General features: G+C 51.3%; 2 protein-coding genes across 2 annotated transcripts in view; both read left to right on the top strand.

The window, feature by feature from the left end:
- LOC114513398 (keratin, type II cuticular Hb6) overlaps positions 1 to 14,432 on the top strand; it is a 44,362-nt gene extending 29,930 nt beyond the window's left edge. Inside the window, exons 8-9 of the mRNA XM_036018976.1 lie at positions 13,515 to 13,546; positions 14,259 to 14,432. Coding sequence (XP_035874869.1) covers positions 13,515 to 13,546; positions 14,259 to 14,410 — 184 coding nt within the window. The 3' untranslated portion in view covers positions 14,411 to 14,432. The remainder of the gene's footprint in view (positions 1 to 13,514; positions 13,547 to 14,258) is intronic.
- LOC114513026 (keratin, type II cuticular Hb5-like) lies at positions 1,349 to 12,001 on the top strand. Its single transcript, XM_028532131.2, has 7 exons — positions 1,349 to 1,816; positions 4,555 to 4,763; positions 7,318 to 7,378; positions 8,390 to 8,485; positions 9,130 to 9,294; positions 9,552 to 9,677; positions 11,777 to 12,001. The coding sequence occupies exons 1-7, from the start codon at positions 1,394 to 1,396 to the stop codon at positions 11,999 to 12,001; spliced, it is 1,305 nt and encodes a 434-aa protein (XP_028387932.2). The 5' UTR covers positions 1,349 to 1,393.
- Positions 14,433 to 14,668: the final 236 nt, after the last annotated feature.

Genomic DNA, 14,668 nt, shown 5'->3' with positions numbered 1-14,668 from the left:
CCCTTGCAGAGGGGGCATTCTGGGAAATTTTCCTGTTCTTGTCTTGGTGCTCAGAGATCCTCTGCAATGAGAGCTTTACTCAAGGGCCTGGGGGGCTGGGGGCATTGGCATGGTTATAGTTGGGGCTGCCAGTGTGCTCTTTCAAGGAGGCAGGTGCTCTCCACATTGGGTTGCATTTCCATCCTGCTCTTCCTGGGTGTGACAAGGAAGCATCCTGTAGGATGAAGGTGGGAGGGCCTTGGCTTTGCAAGGGATCTTGAGAATTGGGTAACTGACCCTCTGAAGACAAGAGGGTCAGGCTGGCATCCTTGCCTTGCTTCTCTCTATCAAATCTCACCAACCTCTAGGACCTGCCTTAGGTCTCCCCTCTTTGTGACCCTCCCCTGCCGTGAGTGGGTGGCTCCTCAGAAACCAAGATCACTCCCTCTGCCTGATCAGTCATCTTTTTCCTCTCTTGCCATGGGTCTTTCCTGCCCCTGTCTGCTCTCCCCACAAGATGCAGCTTCCTTAAGGGCAAACCCTGTGCATCCAGCTTGATTTCCCTCAGCATCTAAATTAATGCCTTGTTCTGGTGGGACCTCAGCACTTGCTTGTGAATAAAGGCACCTCCTCCAAACTAGCTCCTATGCTGGGCACATGGTGGAGGGCCAGCTAATATTTGTAGGCTAGATGAAGAAACTCTCCGCGTAGTGTCTGCTCCCTCCTGGGTGTAGTCTATTCCATTCAGGCAATACTTCCTGAGGACTTAAGATCTGCTGGTTGCCATGAGGGATATAAAAGTAGAGAAGACACAATTTCTGAATCCCGGGGGCAGTACCAACTGCAATGACTCTACTATAAGGTGGAGTGTAGTTCAGAGCAATAACAGGGAAGGCTTGAAGAGGCTCACTCCATGTGCGCTTGCCCTGGGAGGATGAGCCAGGCAACCATGAAACCTTAGATGGGAAGCATGCGATTTGCCTGGAAATATGGCTGGGGACCTTGGTATGACATGGGACCCCTCCAGTCTCAGGAATGTGCTGGCCCAGGCCTCTGCTTGCCTATGTGGGATAGTGACCTGAGGTCTGCTCATAGAGCTGGAGAAGAATTAGGGCTGGATAGTTATGTCTAGGCTTGTAGGGTTGAACATGCAGGGGACAGGTTTATTGGAATTCAGGATCTCCTTGATATACCATTAAAGGTGGCAAGTTTCAGCTTTCCTTCTCAATTTTCCCCTGGGGGTGATTCTCACACTCATAAACGGCATTAATAACTTTCTCCTGCCTTTCATGTTGTAGGGAGGCCTGTCGTCGTCTGCCCTATAAAAGGCAGGAGCACTCACAGGTCTCTGGCATGAGACCTGGTGTCCTTCAGTCCCCTCCACTTTCCCTGGCATTGCCTGCAGAGCAGAGCCATGGCGAGCCGTTCCTACCGTATCAGCTCTGGCTACGGGGGCAGGAATTTTAGCTCCCGCTCTGCTGTCATGCCCAAGCCTGGGGCTCACAGCTGTGCCAGTGCCATGGCCTACCGAGGGGGCAGTCCTGGGGGGCCGGGCTACAGGCGTCTTGGGGGCTTTGGCAGTCGGAGCCTGTGTGTCGTGGGGTCCCCACGGATAGCAGTGAGTTGTGTGCGCCCCCTCCGCAGTGGGGGAAGCTTTGGCTACAGAGCAGGTGGCCTTTGTGGGGCCAGCCCGCCCTGCATCACCACTGTAACAGTCAACGAGAGCTTGCTCACACCCCTCAACCTGGAGATTGACCCCAACGCGCAGTGCGTGAAGCATGAGGAGAAGGAGCAGATCAAGTGTCTCAACAACAAGTTTGCTGCCTTCATTGACAAGGTGGGTTTGTGGGTTGTCCCCTGGGGCTTGTGGCTTAAGAAGCAACAAGGGACTTGGAACCCAATGACTGTCTGGGCTCGAATTCTAGGGGTCCCAGCCCTGCTGTGGATGAGCATGTGGCCTCAGGAATGTGGCTGAATCAGGGTCTTGGTTGTCAAATGCTGCCATGAAAGTCAAAATTGCAACAATGGATGTGAAACCACGTGCCAGAGCAGATGGTTTACTGCTGCTTCTGACTTTGCCCAGCAAGATCTGAATGTGCATCTGGGGCCCCACCCTCTGGGTCTCAGCCATCACACAGTAAGGGGGTGGGCGGGGTGGGCATCTCTGCTAAGGCTGGTGTCTGACCCTGCTCCTGAAGGAGATGCTGCCATCCCCAGCATGCGGAGGGGAGCCAGGACTAAGAAGGGCCGGAAGCTCCTTTCCTGCTCATTCCTGGCGGGGACATCGTAGGAAGGCTGTGAATTCCCAGGACTTCTGCCCCAGGTTCCCCTCCCGCAAACACTAACACAGATGAAAGATAATGAGTTGAGAAACTTAAGGGAGGTCCCTGGAGGGGTTGTGGAATCGCACTTTTCCAATGTTGCGGTTTCAGAGCCCTCCTGTTGCTGGATATACAGCTCTGGTTTCCTTTGATTCAGTGATACCCCCGAGAGCCTGTAATCTGAAGTTTGGGGGAGGATAGCCTCTGGAGTCCAAGTGAAGAAAGGCTCATCTTTCAGTACTCCATGGTGTGCACAGCTACACTCAGAAGGTGCACACTGGGCAACGTGGGTAGGAGCTTTGCTCCAGATAGAGGCCACCACCAGAAATAAGTAGATCTGCAAGCGAAGGTGCTGTGCATCAGTTCTTAGCATGCTGCTGGCTGTCCAAACCTCTCTTCCTTTCCATTGGTACACAGAAGCTGACCCTAGGATCATAAGGGCTACTCATTGCATGAAGAGTCTCACCAAGACAGATGAGGGGAAGGTTGAAATCCAGCGCTTGCTCTGCTCACCAGGCTGTGTGCCCTGGCAGAGGGCTACATCTCCTGGGAGGGAGTACCTTTTCCTAATTTGCTCAAAAACATGGTGAGGACCCTGAGCATGCAGGCTTGAAAGGAATCTTTGCATGTGGCCTTTTGGGCATCACCCAGGTATACTGCTCTCTCTGTTGGGAAGAGTCAATCCCTCCCCAGGATTGCTGCCAGCCACTCACCTCTTCCCAACATTCTTCCTTTAGGATGAGCACCAGACACGAAAGGTGCATCGATATGGTGGGTTTAAGCCTGCAGAGCAGGCAGGCCAGAGAGCCGCCCTCACCACCACCTGGTGACCCCCAGGCAGATGCCTTTTGGGTAATCAGGGTTTTGGTTGCTTTTTCCACAAGCATAGGCCATTCATTGAGTTGCTTTCTTTATACTAGGCTTGTGCTCCTAGAAGTTTAGGGCTTGAAAGGAGATCATAGTTTAGGACCAGCACCTGCATGGTGCCTGGTGGGTGAAGCCAAGCTGAGAGGCGTGCCCGCCGACAGGGGCGGCTGCTGCCACTCACCTCCAGCCACGGGCCCAGCATTGCCTGAACGTCCGGTTTGTCAAGGTCGGGGAACTCTAGAGTCTTGCCTGAAGTCACTGAATTATTAAATGTTGGTAATTAATCAGATTTTTATAAAACAGTGCAGCCAAATAAAACATGCCTGTGGGCCAGATGGGGCCTGGGAGCTGCCCGTGTAAATGGACCATGTGTTCCTGCTGCCCCGGTTGCAGTGAGGCTCAGAGAGAATGAGGCACAGTGGCTCGGTTGGGGGCGAGTTAGGTGGTGGGGGACCTCCTAACTGCTGGTCCCAGAGTCTCCCTTGGGGGCCCCCAGAGGCAGAATGAAGGAAGGTCATGGTGGCTGCATTTTTAAATCACTGACGTAAAAACTCCCACAAACTTAGCAGCTTAAAACAACATACATTTATCTCATGAGGCTGAAACCGAGCTGCCAGCAGGGCTACAGTTCTTTCTGGAGACCCTGGGGAGGCCTGTCTCCAGGGACGTTCAGGTTCTTGGCAGAACTGAGTTTCGTGTGATCACAGGGTTGAGGTCCCTGTTCCCTGAGGTCCCTGGCTGGTTAATGGGGTGGGGGGTGTCCTCAGTTCCAGAGGCTGCCTGCCTGCCTGCCATCACTGATTCACGGCCCCCTCTTCGTCTTCAGAGCTGGTGATAGTGATCGAGAGTTTCTGGCTTCTCGTGTTCAAAACCTCTCCTCTGCTTCCTTCTTCTGGACATCTCTCTCGTTCTTCTACCTTCCTCTTCCGTGTTGAAAGGTGACCACTGTAGGGCCCACCAGGGTAATTCAGGATGATCTCCTGATTTTCAGGTGCATAACCTTAATTCCATCCGTAAGGTCCCTCTCTTCTGTACTGCCACATAGGTTCCAGGGATTAGGACGTGGCCATCTTTGAGGGCTGTTTTTGACTTACTACATGCAGTCTGCGGTATTTTTTCAGGATCAGATGTTATTTCATTCTGTGCAGAATAAACAAATCACACGTGAATTGGGTGCTGTTTCTGGGAGATGGGGATGGGATGAGGGGAAGTTACTTGAGGAACAATTGTGAGCTGTACTTTCAGACTTTGTAGATGATTGGTCTTTGGGGGAGGCCACAAGCTGCTGCAAGCCAGGGTCCACCCCCAAGGGCAGAGAGAGCTCTGTGGGGGCCAGGCTCCTCCCCTGACTCCCCACTGAGTTTCCTTCCCTGTCCCTGGGCGGCAGGTGCGCTTCCTGGAGCAGCAGAACAAGCTGCTGGAGACCAAGTGGCAGTTCTACCAGAATCGCAAGTGCTGCGAGAGCAACCTGGGGCCTCTGTTCAGCGGCTACATTGAGACACTGAGGCAGGAGGCTGAGTGCGTGGAGGCTGACAGCGGGAGGCTGGCCTCAGAGCTCAACCACGTGCAGGAGGTGCTGGAGGGCTACAAGAAGAGGTAAGCATGACAGAGCCAGGGTGGTTATAGAAGTGGGGTAGATCTTGTCTGGGTCCATACAACTTTCCTGGAGGCAGACATGTTTGAATGTCAGGGTCATTACAGGCAACCAGTCAGATGGTTCTCTTCATCAGTCTGCTCCATCTCGTCCGGGCTCCAAGCTCTTGCAACTAGCTCATCCTCGGGACTCGGCAACACAGTCAGGAGAGAAGGGGTCTTGTTACAGGGTGCAGCCAAGAGGGGGGACCCCAAATAGGCATTTGAAATGGGGTCCAGAACTTAAGGTGTCCAGGAGATTTTGGGATGTCTCCATCCTCCCGCCCCCCCAACCCAGGGTGTGGGTTGGGGGAAGGGACAAATGGAGCAGGGCCATTGAGGGCTGTTTTGCATAGCAACAGCCTTGCAGCTAACCTCTGGGTTGGCCATTTAACATATCTATAGCCTTTGGCTGGTTGCATAGATAGGTTAAGTAGCAGTGATCAGCTCTAAGCCAGGGGAATGGAAGTAACTTCCCCACGCAGAAGTAACTTCCCCACCTAGATGTAACTGGGGGGGGGGGGGGCGGGTCCCCTGAGTTACAGCGCCTGCGTGGGAGCTCAGAGAGGATTGGCTCCAGAACTTGGGGCCACACCTGCCCAGACTCATGATGGCAGCCCAGTATAGCTGGAAGGATACGAGTTCCGGCATGTGAAGCCGAGTGTGGGAGGAGTCGGAAATGGGGCTGCAGAGGAAGATTGCCACGGGGATTTAAAACCCAAATTTGGCAGCCATTAAGGAAGAGAACCATGCTGCTTTAGAGAAGAGAACCATGCTGCCTTAGGAAGGAGAACCCAGCGCAGCCCTGAGGGGAGAACCACGCGGCAGCCCTGAGGACAGAACCACGCGTCCTGGCAGAGTGGGGACCCCCACAGCTTTAGAAGGGGGAACCACCACCTGGTTTTAGCAGAGATCCCGGCGACTCAGCCGAGGGTGCCGGGAACCCAGGGAGGTCTCCCAGTCGAGAGGGAGTACTAACTGGGAAGAACCAGAGGACTGCCTAAGCCATGGACTTCTATTTCCTTTCTTGAGATACGGTACTCTGGACTGGGCAAAGGGGGAAGGAAGGAAGGACTGTGTCTGTTTGTGGGTGTTTTAAGGGACTTTGGGATTTTGGTGAAGACAATAGGTCACTACTTTAAGTTTGTATAGCATTAAATAAACATTTCCTTTCCTTTTCACAAATCTCTGGCATTGAGAGATGTCTTTCCTAGGGCGGCGGACATAACGGACCCGGGGCCTTCTTTCAATAATAGTATATCGTCCCAGGCCCCCTTTGTTGTGTTCTGTAACAGTCCTAGCCTGGGAGGGGTGGGACGTGCATCCGGGGTGCAGACTGACGCAGAGATAGAGAGAGAACAAATGAAACAGGAGGACTGAGATCAGCGGGGCAGGAAAGCTGGATGTGAGAGGCAGTCAGCGCCAGGATGGGTGGAAGGGAAAGATCCCGGAAGAGAAATCCAGAAACAATCAGGCTGATGCCATTCAAGATATCTGATAAAGTTGGATACTTCTTTTGTTTACACTGTGCATAAATCATCAGGCTTTGTTCTGCAAGGCTCTGTAACTCAAAAGTCCATGTAAATCTTTTATTTTAACCTGCCTTGTTTAGTTTAGCCATTATCTAGTGTTACCCACAGGATCACTTAACTTGTCCCACTCTATCTGGTAGATGCAGACAGAGAGATTTTGACATAATCACTTCTGGTAATTCTAACTGGAAGTAATTGGATTCCTGGCCTTGGAAGGTCAGGTTTTACCATCCAGATAGACGCAACAATGGGTCTTCACTTCCCCTGGGGGTGGGGAATGCAAATACAGACACAATTCTGTTTGCAGGTGTCAAAGGCCGTCTCCCACTCTGGGGGTGGGAGGGCGGCTAATCACAGAGCTCAGAGTTTATAGCAGCCCCCAATTATCTTGTAATTACAAAGTTGTGTAAACTGTGCTCTGGGAACTTTGGTCTCCCTTGTAAACAGGGGTGAGATTGGTGGGAATAAGGCCTCATGGACAAGAGCAAAAGAATACCCAGGCTGGTGGAGGAGGTCGGTGGAAGTGTCCCCCAGCAGCCTGGGCAGAGGGGGTGGCTTCCAGCGTTTCAAGTCCTCGGATATTGGTGGGGGTGGGGGGTGGGGAAGAACGTCATGGACTTCATGGGCTTTATGTCGTGCACAATTTTAGGGATGCGGGTCTCCTTAGAGCACCTGTCTCATTCATCCCACAGACTTACTGAGCGCCTTACTGCATACCAGACAATTTAACCCAAGATGCAGAGAGAGTAAATGACTTGCCTGAGCTTTTGCAGGGACTTCACTTCCAAATTTGGACCAGAAACCAGGGACTTGGACACCATGTTCAGAGTCCTTTGGTGGGTTCTTTGTGGCTGGGAAATAGAAGTCAAGAGAGGCTAAGCCTCTTCTCCCAAGGCACACAGAGTCAAAAGCAGAACCAGGGAGTCTTGAAAACCTAGGTTCACTAGCCAGTGCACAGCCCTCAGCCCTGTACTCTCTCTCCTCAGGTATGAAGAGGAGGTGGTCCTAAGGGCCACGGCTGAGAATGAGTTTGTGGTGCTGAAGAAGGTGAGTGACTCTTCCTGTGTGTCCAGCAGCTATTGCTTGAATGGTGGATGCTCGAGACATGATCGAGGTCATGTTAGTCCAGTTGGGGTGGCAGGGCACTCACGTTCCCTGGCAAATGGAGGTTGGTCCGGCTTCGGAAGCCATCGTGGCCCCTGTGAGAGGACCGAGGCCGTGTTGATGAGGCTCCTTAGAAAGGAAACCTCATCATACTGCTGCCTGACTTTTCATAAACTCTCTGACTCACTGAAATGGCCACTTCAAATCCATTTCACTCTCCTGTCGACGTCACCTCCCAGCTGGTTCCCAGCTTCCCAGTGATTTTGTGAGCTGAGCAGTGGCAGTTGCAGATGATGAAAAAACCAAAAGAAAAAAACTGCTAATAATTTATCTTTTGTTTCAAATTGTTGAGTTGATGTGTATACTTGTGTAGTTTGACAAATAATGTGCTTACCAGCTGTCTTATTTGTGAGTAATCACAGAAAGGAGAGAGGACCGGTAAGAAAAACAACACAACATCTGCCCGTAGAGGTGTGACCTTGGTCTTGGGCAGCAGAGTCAGCTACTTGGGTGGTGGGTGTTGCCTGGCCTGGGTGCCAAGGACGACCTACTGGGGAGGTGCACTGGGGTTCTGTGGCCACCACAGGGTCGTGTTCTGTGGGCCAGTTCGGCTTAGTGGCAGCAGCCTGAAGTTTCGGGTTTTGATCTTAGGCTAGCAGCTTCCTCAAAATCCCCATATCTGGAGGAACTGTGAAAAGTCTGTAGGGGCCAGACTTCTCTTCACTTTCTATCCGACATGGTCTCACTGATGTTTGCGATGGAAGGTAATGGCAGTGGCAGATATCAAAGGCCTTGTCCCTACTGGCGGGGCCCTGAAGATGGCTTATAATTATAGGTTGGATAGGCAGGGGCACGAGGCCGGGCCAGGAGGTGGCGTCAGAGTGCCACTGGAGAGTGCAGTGTCCAGGGACACCGAGTGACCCACACCCCACGCTCTCCTGTCTCCTCCACCAGGACATAGACAGTGCCTATCTGCGCAAGGCTGACCTGGAGGCCAACGTGGAGGTGCTGAGGGTGGAGATGCACTTCCTGCGGGCCCTCTATGAGGAGGTGAGTCTCCCTGCCTCTGGAAGAGCCATGGAGAGCGGAGGCAGAGGAGGGTTTTCCTTGGTTCTAGGGAAAGTGGCTCATTCCCTACTCGTCTAGGATCTCAACACCCTTTCCTTTTGTGACTGAAGGAGATTCTTCTCTTGTTTAGGCCTCCTTTCAGAATGACAGTGGATGCTGTCTTTCCTTTAATGACTTCAAAGGCTGTAATTCACTGCCTGTCTACACAGCACAACATGAAGTAGAGATTTGATAATAGAGGCATATAGATATGATAATAGTTATAGTATGAAAACCCAGGGCTCCAAATCTGGCCACTGCCTGGTTGGCTGCACTAATACAGACGCTATAGCTGATCTGGAGAGTTTAGGCTTCAGGCACAGGAGTCCAGGTTGTTCGTGACCATGGAAACCTGCCTCTGTGTATCCCAGCATTAATGGAATTCCGTCTTACTCGTTGCCTGGAGGCACGGCCCACATTCCAGCCTTTTCCTCTTAAAGCTACACTTAAAATTTCCTTAACAGGCCAGTAGTTTTCTAATTTAATTCCTAAAGTTTCAGAGTTGGGACCGTGCTTTTGAAGGACCCGGAGAGACAGGAATCAGAAGGGAATTTGGAGCTAAGGGCCCTGGCTGTTGTCTCCTGCAGGAAATCCAGGTCCTTCAGTCACAGATCTCTGACACCTCGGTGGTGGTCAAGATGGACAACAGTCGAGAGCTCAACATGGACTCGGTTGTGGCTGAGATCAAGGCTCAGTATGATGACGTGGCCAGCCGCAGCCGGGCTGAGGCCGAGTCCTGGTACCAAACCAAGGTAAACTGGAGGACTGGGCTGCCCTGCTGGGCAGGGAAGACAGCCAAGAACCCAGCCTTCCCTGAGAAAGGCACCCAGGCACCCTGAGGGGCTGCCGCTGAGGTCCAGGTTCAGAGCAGGGGAAGGAGGTGGGGCTGTCTCAGAGCAGCAGGCTGGTTAATCTGGGCTGGGGAGCAACGGTCAATGGTCTCCCGAGACACCCTCCATTCACGTGGCGATCATTGGTAGTTTCCTCATGTTTGCCTCCCAACCCTCAGTGCGAGGAGATGAAGGCCACAGTGACCCAGCAGGGTGAGAACCTCCAGAGGACCAAGGATGAGCTCAACGACCTGAACCGCGTGATCCAGAGGCTGACAGCAGAGGTGGAGAATGCCAAGCAGCAGGTAGGGGGACACGGAGAGGCACTCGGCACACCTGTTGCTTCCCATCTGCTTTCTGCTCTTCTCCTACCTTGAAGGGCCCTGCTGCCCTTGGAGAGGCTGGTATTTTAACCACCTGCACCTAAAGGACCAACAGTCCACAGGACATTCTGGGCAGAAGATTGGCCCGTCAACTTAACACATGTCCTCACGGTTCCTCTCCCACACATATATTCACATGTAAACACTGTATACTTAAACATTTTAGCATTTTAACTTCACATGATGATATTATACCATAAACCTTATTTTGATTCTTCCCTTTGCCAGTTGACATTATGTCTTTGAAATCCATGCATGCTGCTATAAATAATCTGTTTTGTTATTTCTCCTTTGTAGAATTCTGTAATACTCATAAACCATAGTTTCTTCTCCATTCCCCTGTTGATGACATTTAGTTTTCCTCCAAGTTTTTGCTACTTCAACCAGTTGTATCACGAACACTTTTGTTCACATCCCCATTTACACCTACATGAGAGATGTTTGAAAGGGCAAAGCAAGAAGGGGAATTGTTGGGGTGTAAGACATTCACTTATTTACTTCCCATAAGTACTCGTGGGGTGCCAGGCCAGTGCGTGCTCCCACCGTCACTCATGGGCCCCAGTTTCAGCACGCGCTGCCATCAGACTTTCAAATGCTTGTGCATCTGAGAGGCGTGAACCAGAATCTAACTGGTATTTAAGTTTTCACTTCTCTGGTTAACTGGTGATATCGAATGTCTCCTCACACACTTACTACTCATTTGCACTTCTTCTAAGAATTGCCTGTTCATGTCATCTGCTCGCTTTCCTGTTGTGATTCCTGTCTTCTTCTCACTGCTTTGCATTATTCTTCTGTCTGTCCTATCTAGATCGTAATCCTTAGTCAGTTGCACGTGCTACAATTCTCTCAACCTGTCACGTGTCTGTCTGCTTCACTCTGGTGTCTTTTATTGAACAGAAACCTTTCACCTGGACACAACCACATGCATCACTTCTTACTGTGAATGTGTTATACTTACGAAGGTTTGCAGTCATAGATGTGTCCTCTTACATTTCCTCCTGTACTAGTTGTATAGTTCTAACTGTCATGTCTAGGTCTTTAACCCACCTGAAATTTATTTTTTGTATGTACAAGACGTAGAGTTTTCATTAAAATTTTCTGCATATACTGTAACGAGAACATGTATCATGGAGCGTATTCTCTATGCACGAGCTTGTGACTCCACCTCTGCCACAGGCTGTGCTCCTGCACGCCCCAGCTCCTTCCCGTCCCCCCCTCCGCTCGCTGTTCTCGGCCACTGTGCGGGGTGTGTCACGGGTAACTCATTGCTGTTAACAGCTGAGGTAATGAAATACGAGAATGGTTTAGTTTCCAGAAGTGAAATTAGAGTAGATTAGGAGTCATCTTTACCTGCATGCTGGTGTGCTCTTAAAAAATGTTAATTTTATTGTTGTAAGAACAGGACATGAGATCCTGACAGGTGTGAGGTGATCCTCATTGTAGTTTTGATTTGCATTTCTATGATGACCAGTGACATTGTGTGTGTTTTCATACACCTGATGAACATTGCTGTCTTCTTTGGAGAAATGTCTATTCAAGTCCTTAACCCATTTTAAAAACTGAACTACTAGTTTGCTGACCTCAAAGAATGAGACCCCCTACAGTGGCCTCTGAAAACCTGAGGCTGACAATAATTAATTAGGTAGCTTAGGGGAAGTCACAACCTCTCAGAGTCTCAGTCTCTTCATCTGCATAATGGGAATAATAGGGCCTGTTCTGAAAGTGCCCTGTAGACTAATGACAGCAAACAAATATAAGATAATATCACTAATTATTGTCAGGCCTATTCCAGTGCTAACATTTCCTCCCTCTAATGGCTTCCCACGGACTTGAATTTTACAACAAAGCGGCATAAAAATAAAGGAAGAAAGCTCCAAATGGCCATTATTTCCTTGCTTAGTTAGTTTAAAAGTTGACCTTTTTGAATGGAGGCGAAATAGGATGCCCGAGGTGTGGGAGACCCACCAGGGCTCCCACAGCCTGCACCCTCTCAAACTCCTTCCCTCACCTCCTTTCCCCAGCGCTGCAAGCTGGAGGTCGCTGTGGTCCAGGCAGAGCAGCAGGGTGAGACGGCCGTCAGTGATGCCCGCTGCAAGCTGGCTGAGCTGGAGGCCGCCCTGCAGAAAGCCAAGCAGGACATGGCCTGCCTGCTCAAGGAGTACCAGGAGGTGATGAACTCCAAGCTGGGCCTGGATATGGAGATCGCCACCTACCGAAAGCTGCTGGAGGGCGAGGAGAGCCGGTGAGGATGGGACTCAAGGTCACTTCCCAGCCCCACCCAGACGGATGGCGTTCAAACTGGGAAATACTCTAGAGATCATGGGGTCCAGCCATTTCCCCATTTTTCAGATATAGAAACTGAGGCCTAGAGAGGGGAAGGGCCTGGTCCAAGACCACAGCTAGTTAGAGGCCGAGCTGAAATGATACCATTCTCCTGGTTAGCACCCCAGTGATCTTTTCCCTCCTACACTGCCCTCCCCTCAGCTGTACCTGTACTGAAAGCCCACTCCAAGGCAACGACTCTACCCTGCTGCCCGAAAGGACGTTTCTGCAGTCACATCTCAGTAGGTTGTAAAGGCTGCAAGCATTCAGAAGACTCGTTAAAGGCCATTTGATTTGGGAGGTGCAGACATGAATCCTATAAACCTAGATACTCTGGTGCTCAGGACCAGTGAACGGAAATGAGCAGCACAGGGGACGACAGAGGCGGGCACAGGTCCAGCCTCCAGGTGTGGGGGTGGGGGGTGAGTGGTGGATAGTGTCCCAGGGAGGCTGTCGGAGGCACCTCAGAAGACGAGATAGAAAACGGACAGGACACTTCAGGCTGTGCTGACAGTTCCAGCCATGAACTGGAGGCAGGTGAAGTCTGCCTGGGAGGCAACAATGTGGCTTTACACCTGGGACGGTGCCTGCGCTCCTAGCCTTGAGGTCACCACGTCATCCTTGCCTCCTGGCTGGGCCCCATCAGTGGGCAGCAAGCTACCCTGGGGAGTAGAGTGTACAAGGTTCAGGTCACAAACTGTGAGCCAGGTCTGGGTTCAAAGCCCGGCGCTATCTGTGAACCCCCCTGCCTCAGTGTCCTCATCTATAAAACAGGTAATCATAAGACCCACCACTTAAGGCTCTTACAAGGGTTAAATAAATCAATGGAACATAGTAAGCAAAAGTAACAGCTGGTTATTATCAGAATAAGAATATATCTATCCAGGGTAGCCAGGCAGGACTGCACCCATGCTCCCCATGAACATGGTTAGTGTCCGAAATCTGACGTGAGGGGCACCCAAGGCAGCTGGCCATGTTGCTGGACTTGCACCATGCCTGACCGAGGCAGGCAAACTTTTACACTCATTTCCTCAGGACTCTGGGTGAAGCCAGCAGACCCATCCCCTCCTTTGTGGCCTTAACCCAACCCATCCACCAGCATTCTGTGAAGCACTCGGCCTTTGCATAGTGAAACTTTCATTGCGATAATAATCACTAGTGTATTGATAACTCAGTCATATAATGAATAATGTACTGTCTCCAACACATTTTGAAAAGCTTAGTGGATTCTGCTTTGCATACTGTGGCCGTTGACCTTTCAATATGCCTGTCCTTTGGGGATCCCAGGGAGCAGAGCCAACCCTGATGCTGTCTGCAGAGAGTGTACAGCCTGACCCTAGCCCCTCACCCCCTCTCCCCTGCTTCAGGAAGGAGAATAGGCCTATTGCAAGGGCAGGAGAGCTCAGTTCTAATGCTCACTCTCTCCTCTCCCTGCAGGCTGTGTGAAGGCGTGGGCTCAGTCAACATCTGTAAGTTGGGGGTGTGTGTGGACATGGTTCTTTTGGGCGTTGATAGTCTTAATACTAGGTTGCATCTAAATAGCAACTGAACCTCTGTCTGTGGGGCTCGGGGGAGGGTGGTGGTAGCTGAGGCCTCTGGGATCTGGACAAACTGTTGGTCCAAAATGTTTGACCCCACATGGATCCATCTGGAACATCCACGGAGTCTAGGCTGATGAATGAGGCAAATTCTGCCCGTCCCCCCACAACTGGTTCTGCAAAAACAGCCTAAGTCTTTCAATTTCACACAGAATACTCCTTAAGTGGTGCAATGTTTTCATAAGAAGAGACACAATGTGTCTATTCTAATCATTTGGGGCCTCTGCAGGCAACTCTCAGATCTTTATGTCTAATGGTCCCATGTGCACACAGAGCCTAGGCTGGGCGTCTGTCTGTTGCCCTCATCTTCCCAGCAACCGTATTTCTAGATAATTCCTCTGCTGTGATCATCGGTGCTTGCTCAAAGATTGAATAAACACATCTCAACATTAGTCTGGTTCAAGCAGAGTCAGGTGCCCATTCTCTGACCACGCTCCTTCGAGAAGCAAATGGCAGTGGGTGTAAAAGGTTCATGTTGTCAGTCCCTTGGAGTGTGAAGAGAGCTAATTACCGGTTCCCCAAAATTCTGGGTCACACCATGTCTGGGATGGAGAGAATTCTGACCCGGTGTCCCCACTTACAGGTGTGAGCCATTCCCAGGGCGGTGTGGTCTGCAGGGACCTCAGTTCCATGGTCCCTCGTGGCCTGGGCGGCGTGGCCATCGGCAGCAGCACCTTGTGCGCCCCCTCGGCAGCTGGGCCCTGCTCCAGCGCAAGATCTGTGCGGTTTGCATAGCAGGGGTGGGGTGGGGGCTGGGGGTCGGGCGTGGGTGTGGGGTGCTGGGACTCTGGGTGGATGAGGTCTGATGGGGCAAGGGTGGGGGACATCAGGGCGAAGTCTTTTCTCTCTCAGGCCCAAATGTCAGTTTCGTCATTTCCTCTTACTGGGAACCCACACTGACGCTCAGTTTCCTTCTTGTTGGAGTTTCCTCTGAGTGCAAACCCTGGGTTTGGCATTATTGCCACTTCCATTGATTCCCTCCTCCTCATGGTC

Source organism: Phyllostomus discolor, chromosome 2 (assembly GCF_004126475.2).
Source record: "Phyllostomus discolor isolate MPI-MPIP mPhyDis1 chromosome 2, mPhyDis1.pri.v3, whole genome shotgun sequence".
Lineage (NCBI taxonomy): Eukaryota > Metazoa > Chordata > Mammalia > Chiroptera > Phyllostomidae > Phyllostomus > Phyllostomus discolor.
This window is presented reverse-complemented; position numbering and strand designations above follow the sequence as displayed.

Excerpts from the sequence above, each read along its gene's own strand:
- LOC114513026 (XM_028532131.2), top strand. The coding sequence starts at position 1,394 with ATGGCGAGCCGTTCCTACCGTATCAGCTCTGGCTACGGGGGCAGGAAT. Across the intron at positions 1,817-4,554 it reads TTGCTGCCTTCATTGACAAG|GTGCGCTTCCTGGAGCAGCA; the intron begins GTGGGTTTGTGG and ends CCTGGGCGGCAG. Across the intron at positions 4,764-7,317 it reads CTGGAGGGCTACAAGAAGAG|GTATGAAGAGGAGGTGGTCC; the intron begins GTAAGCATGACA and ends CTCTCTCCTCAG.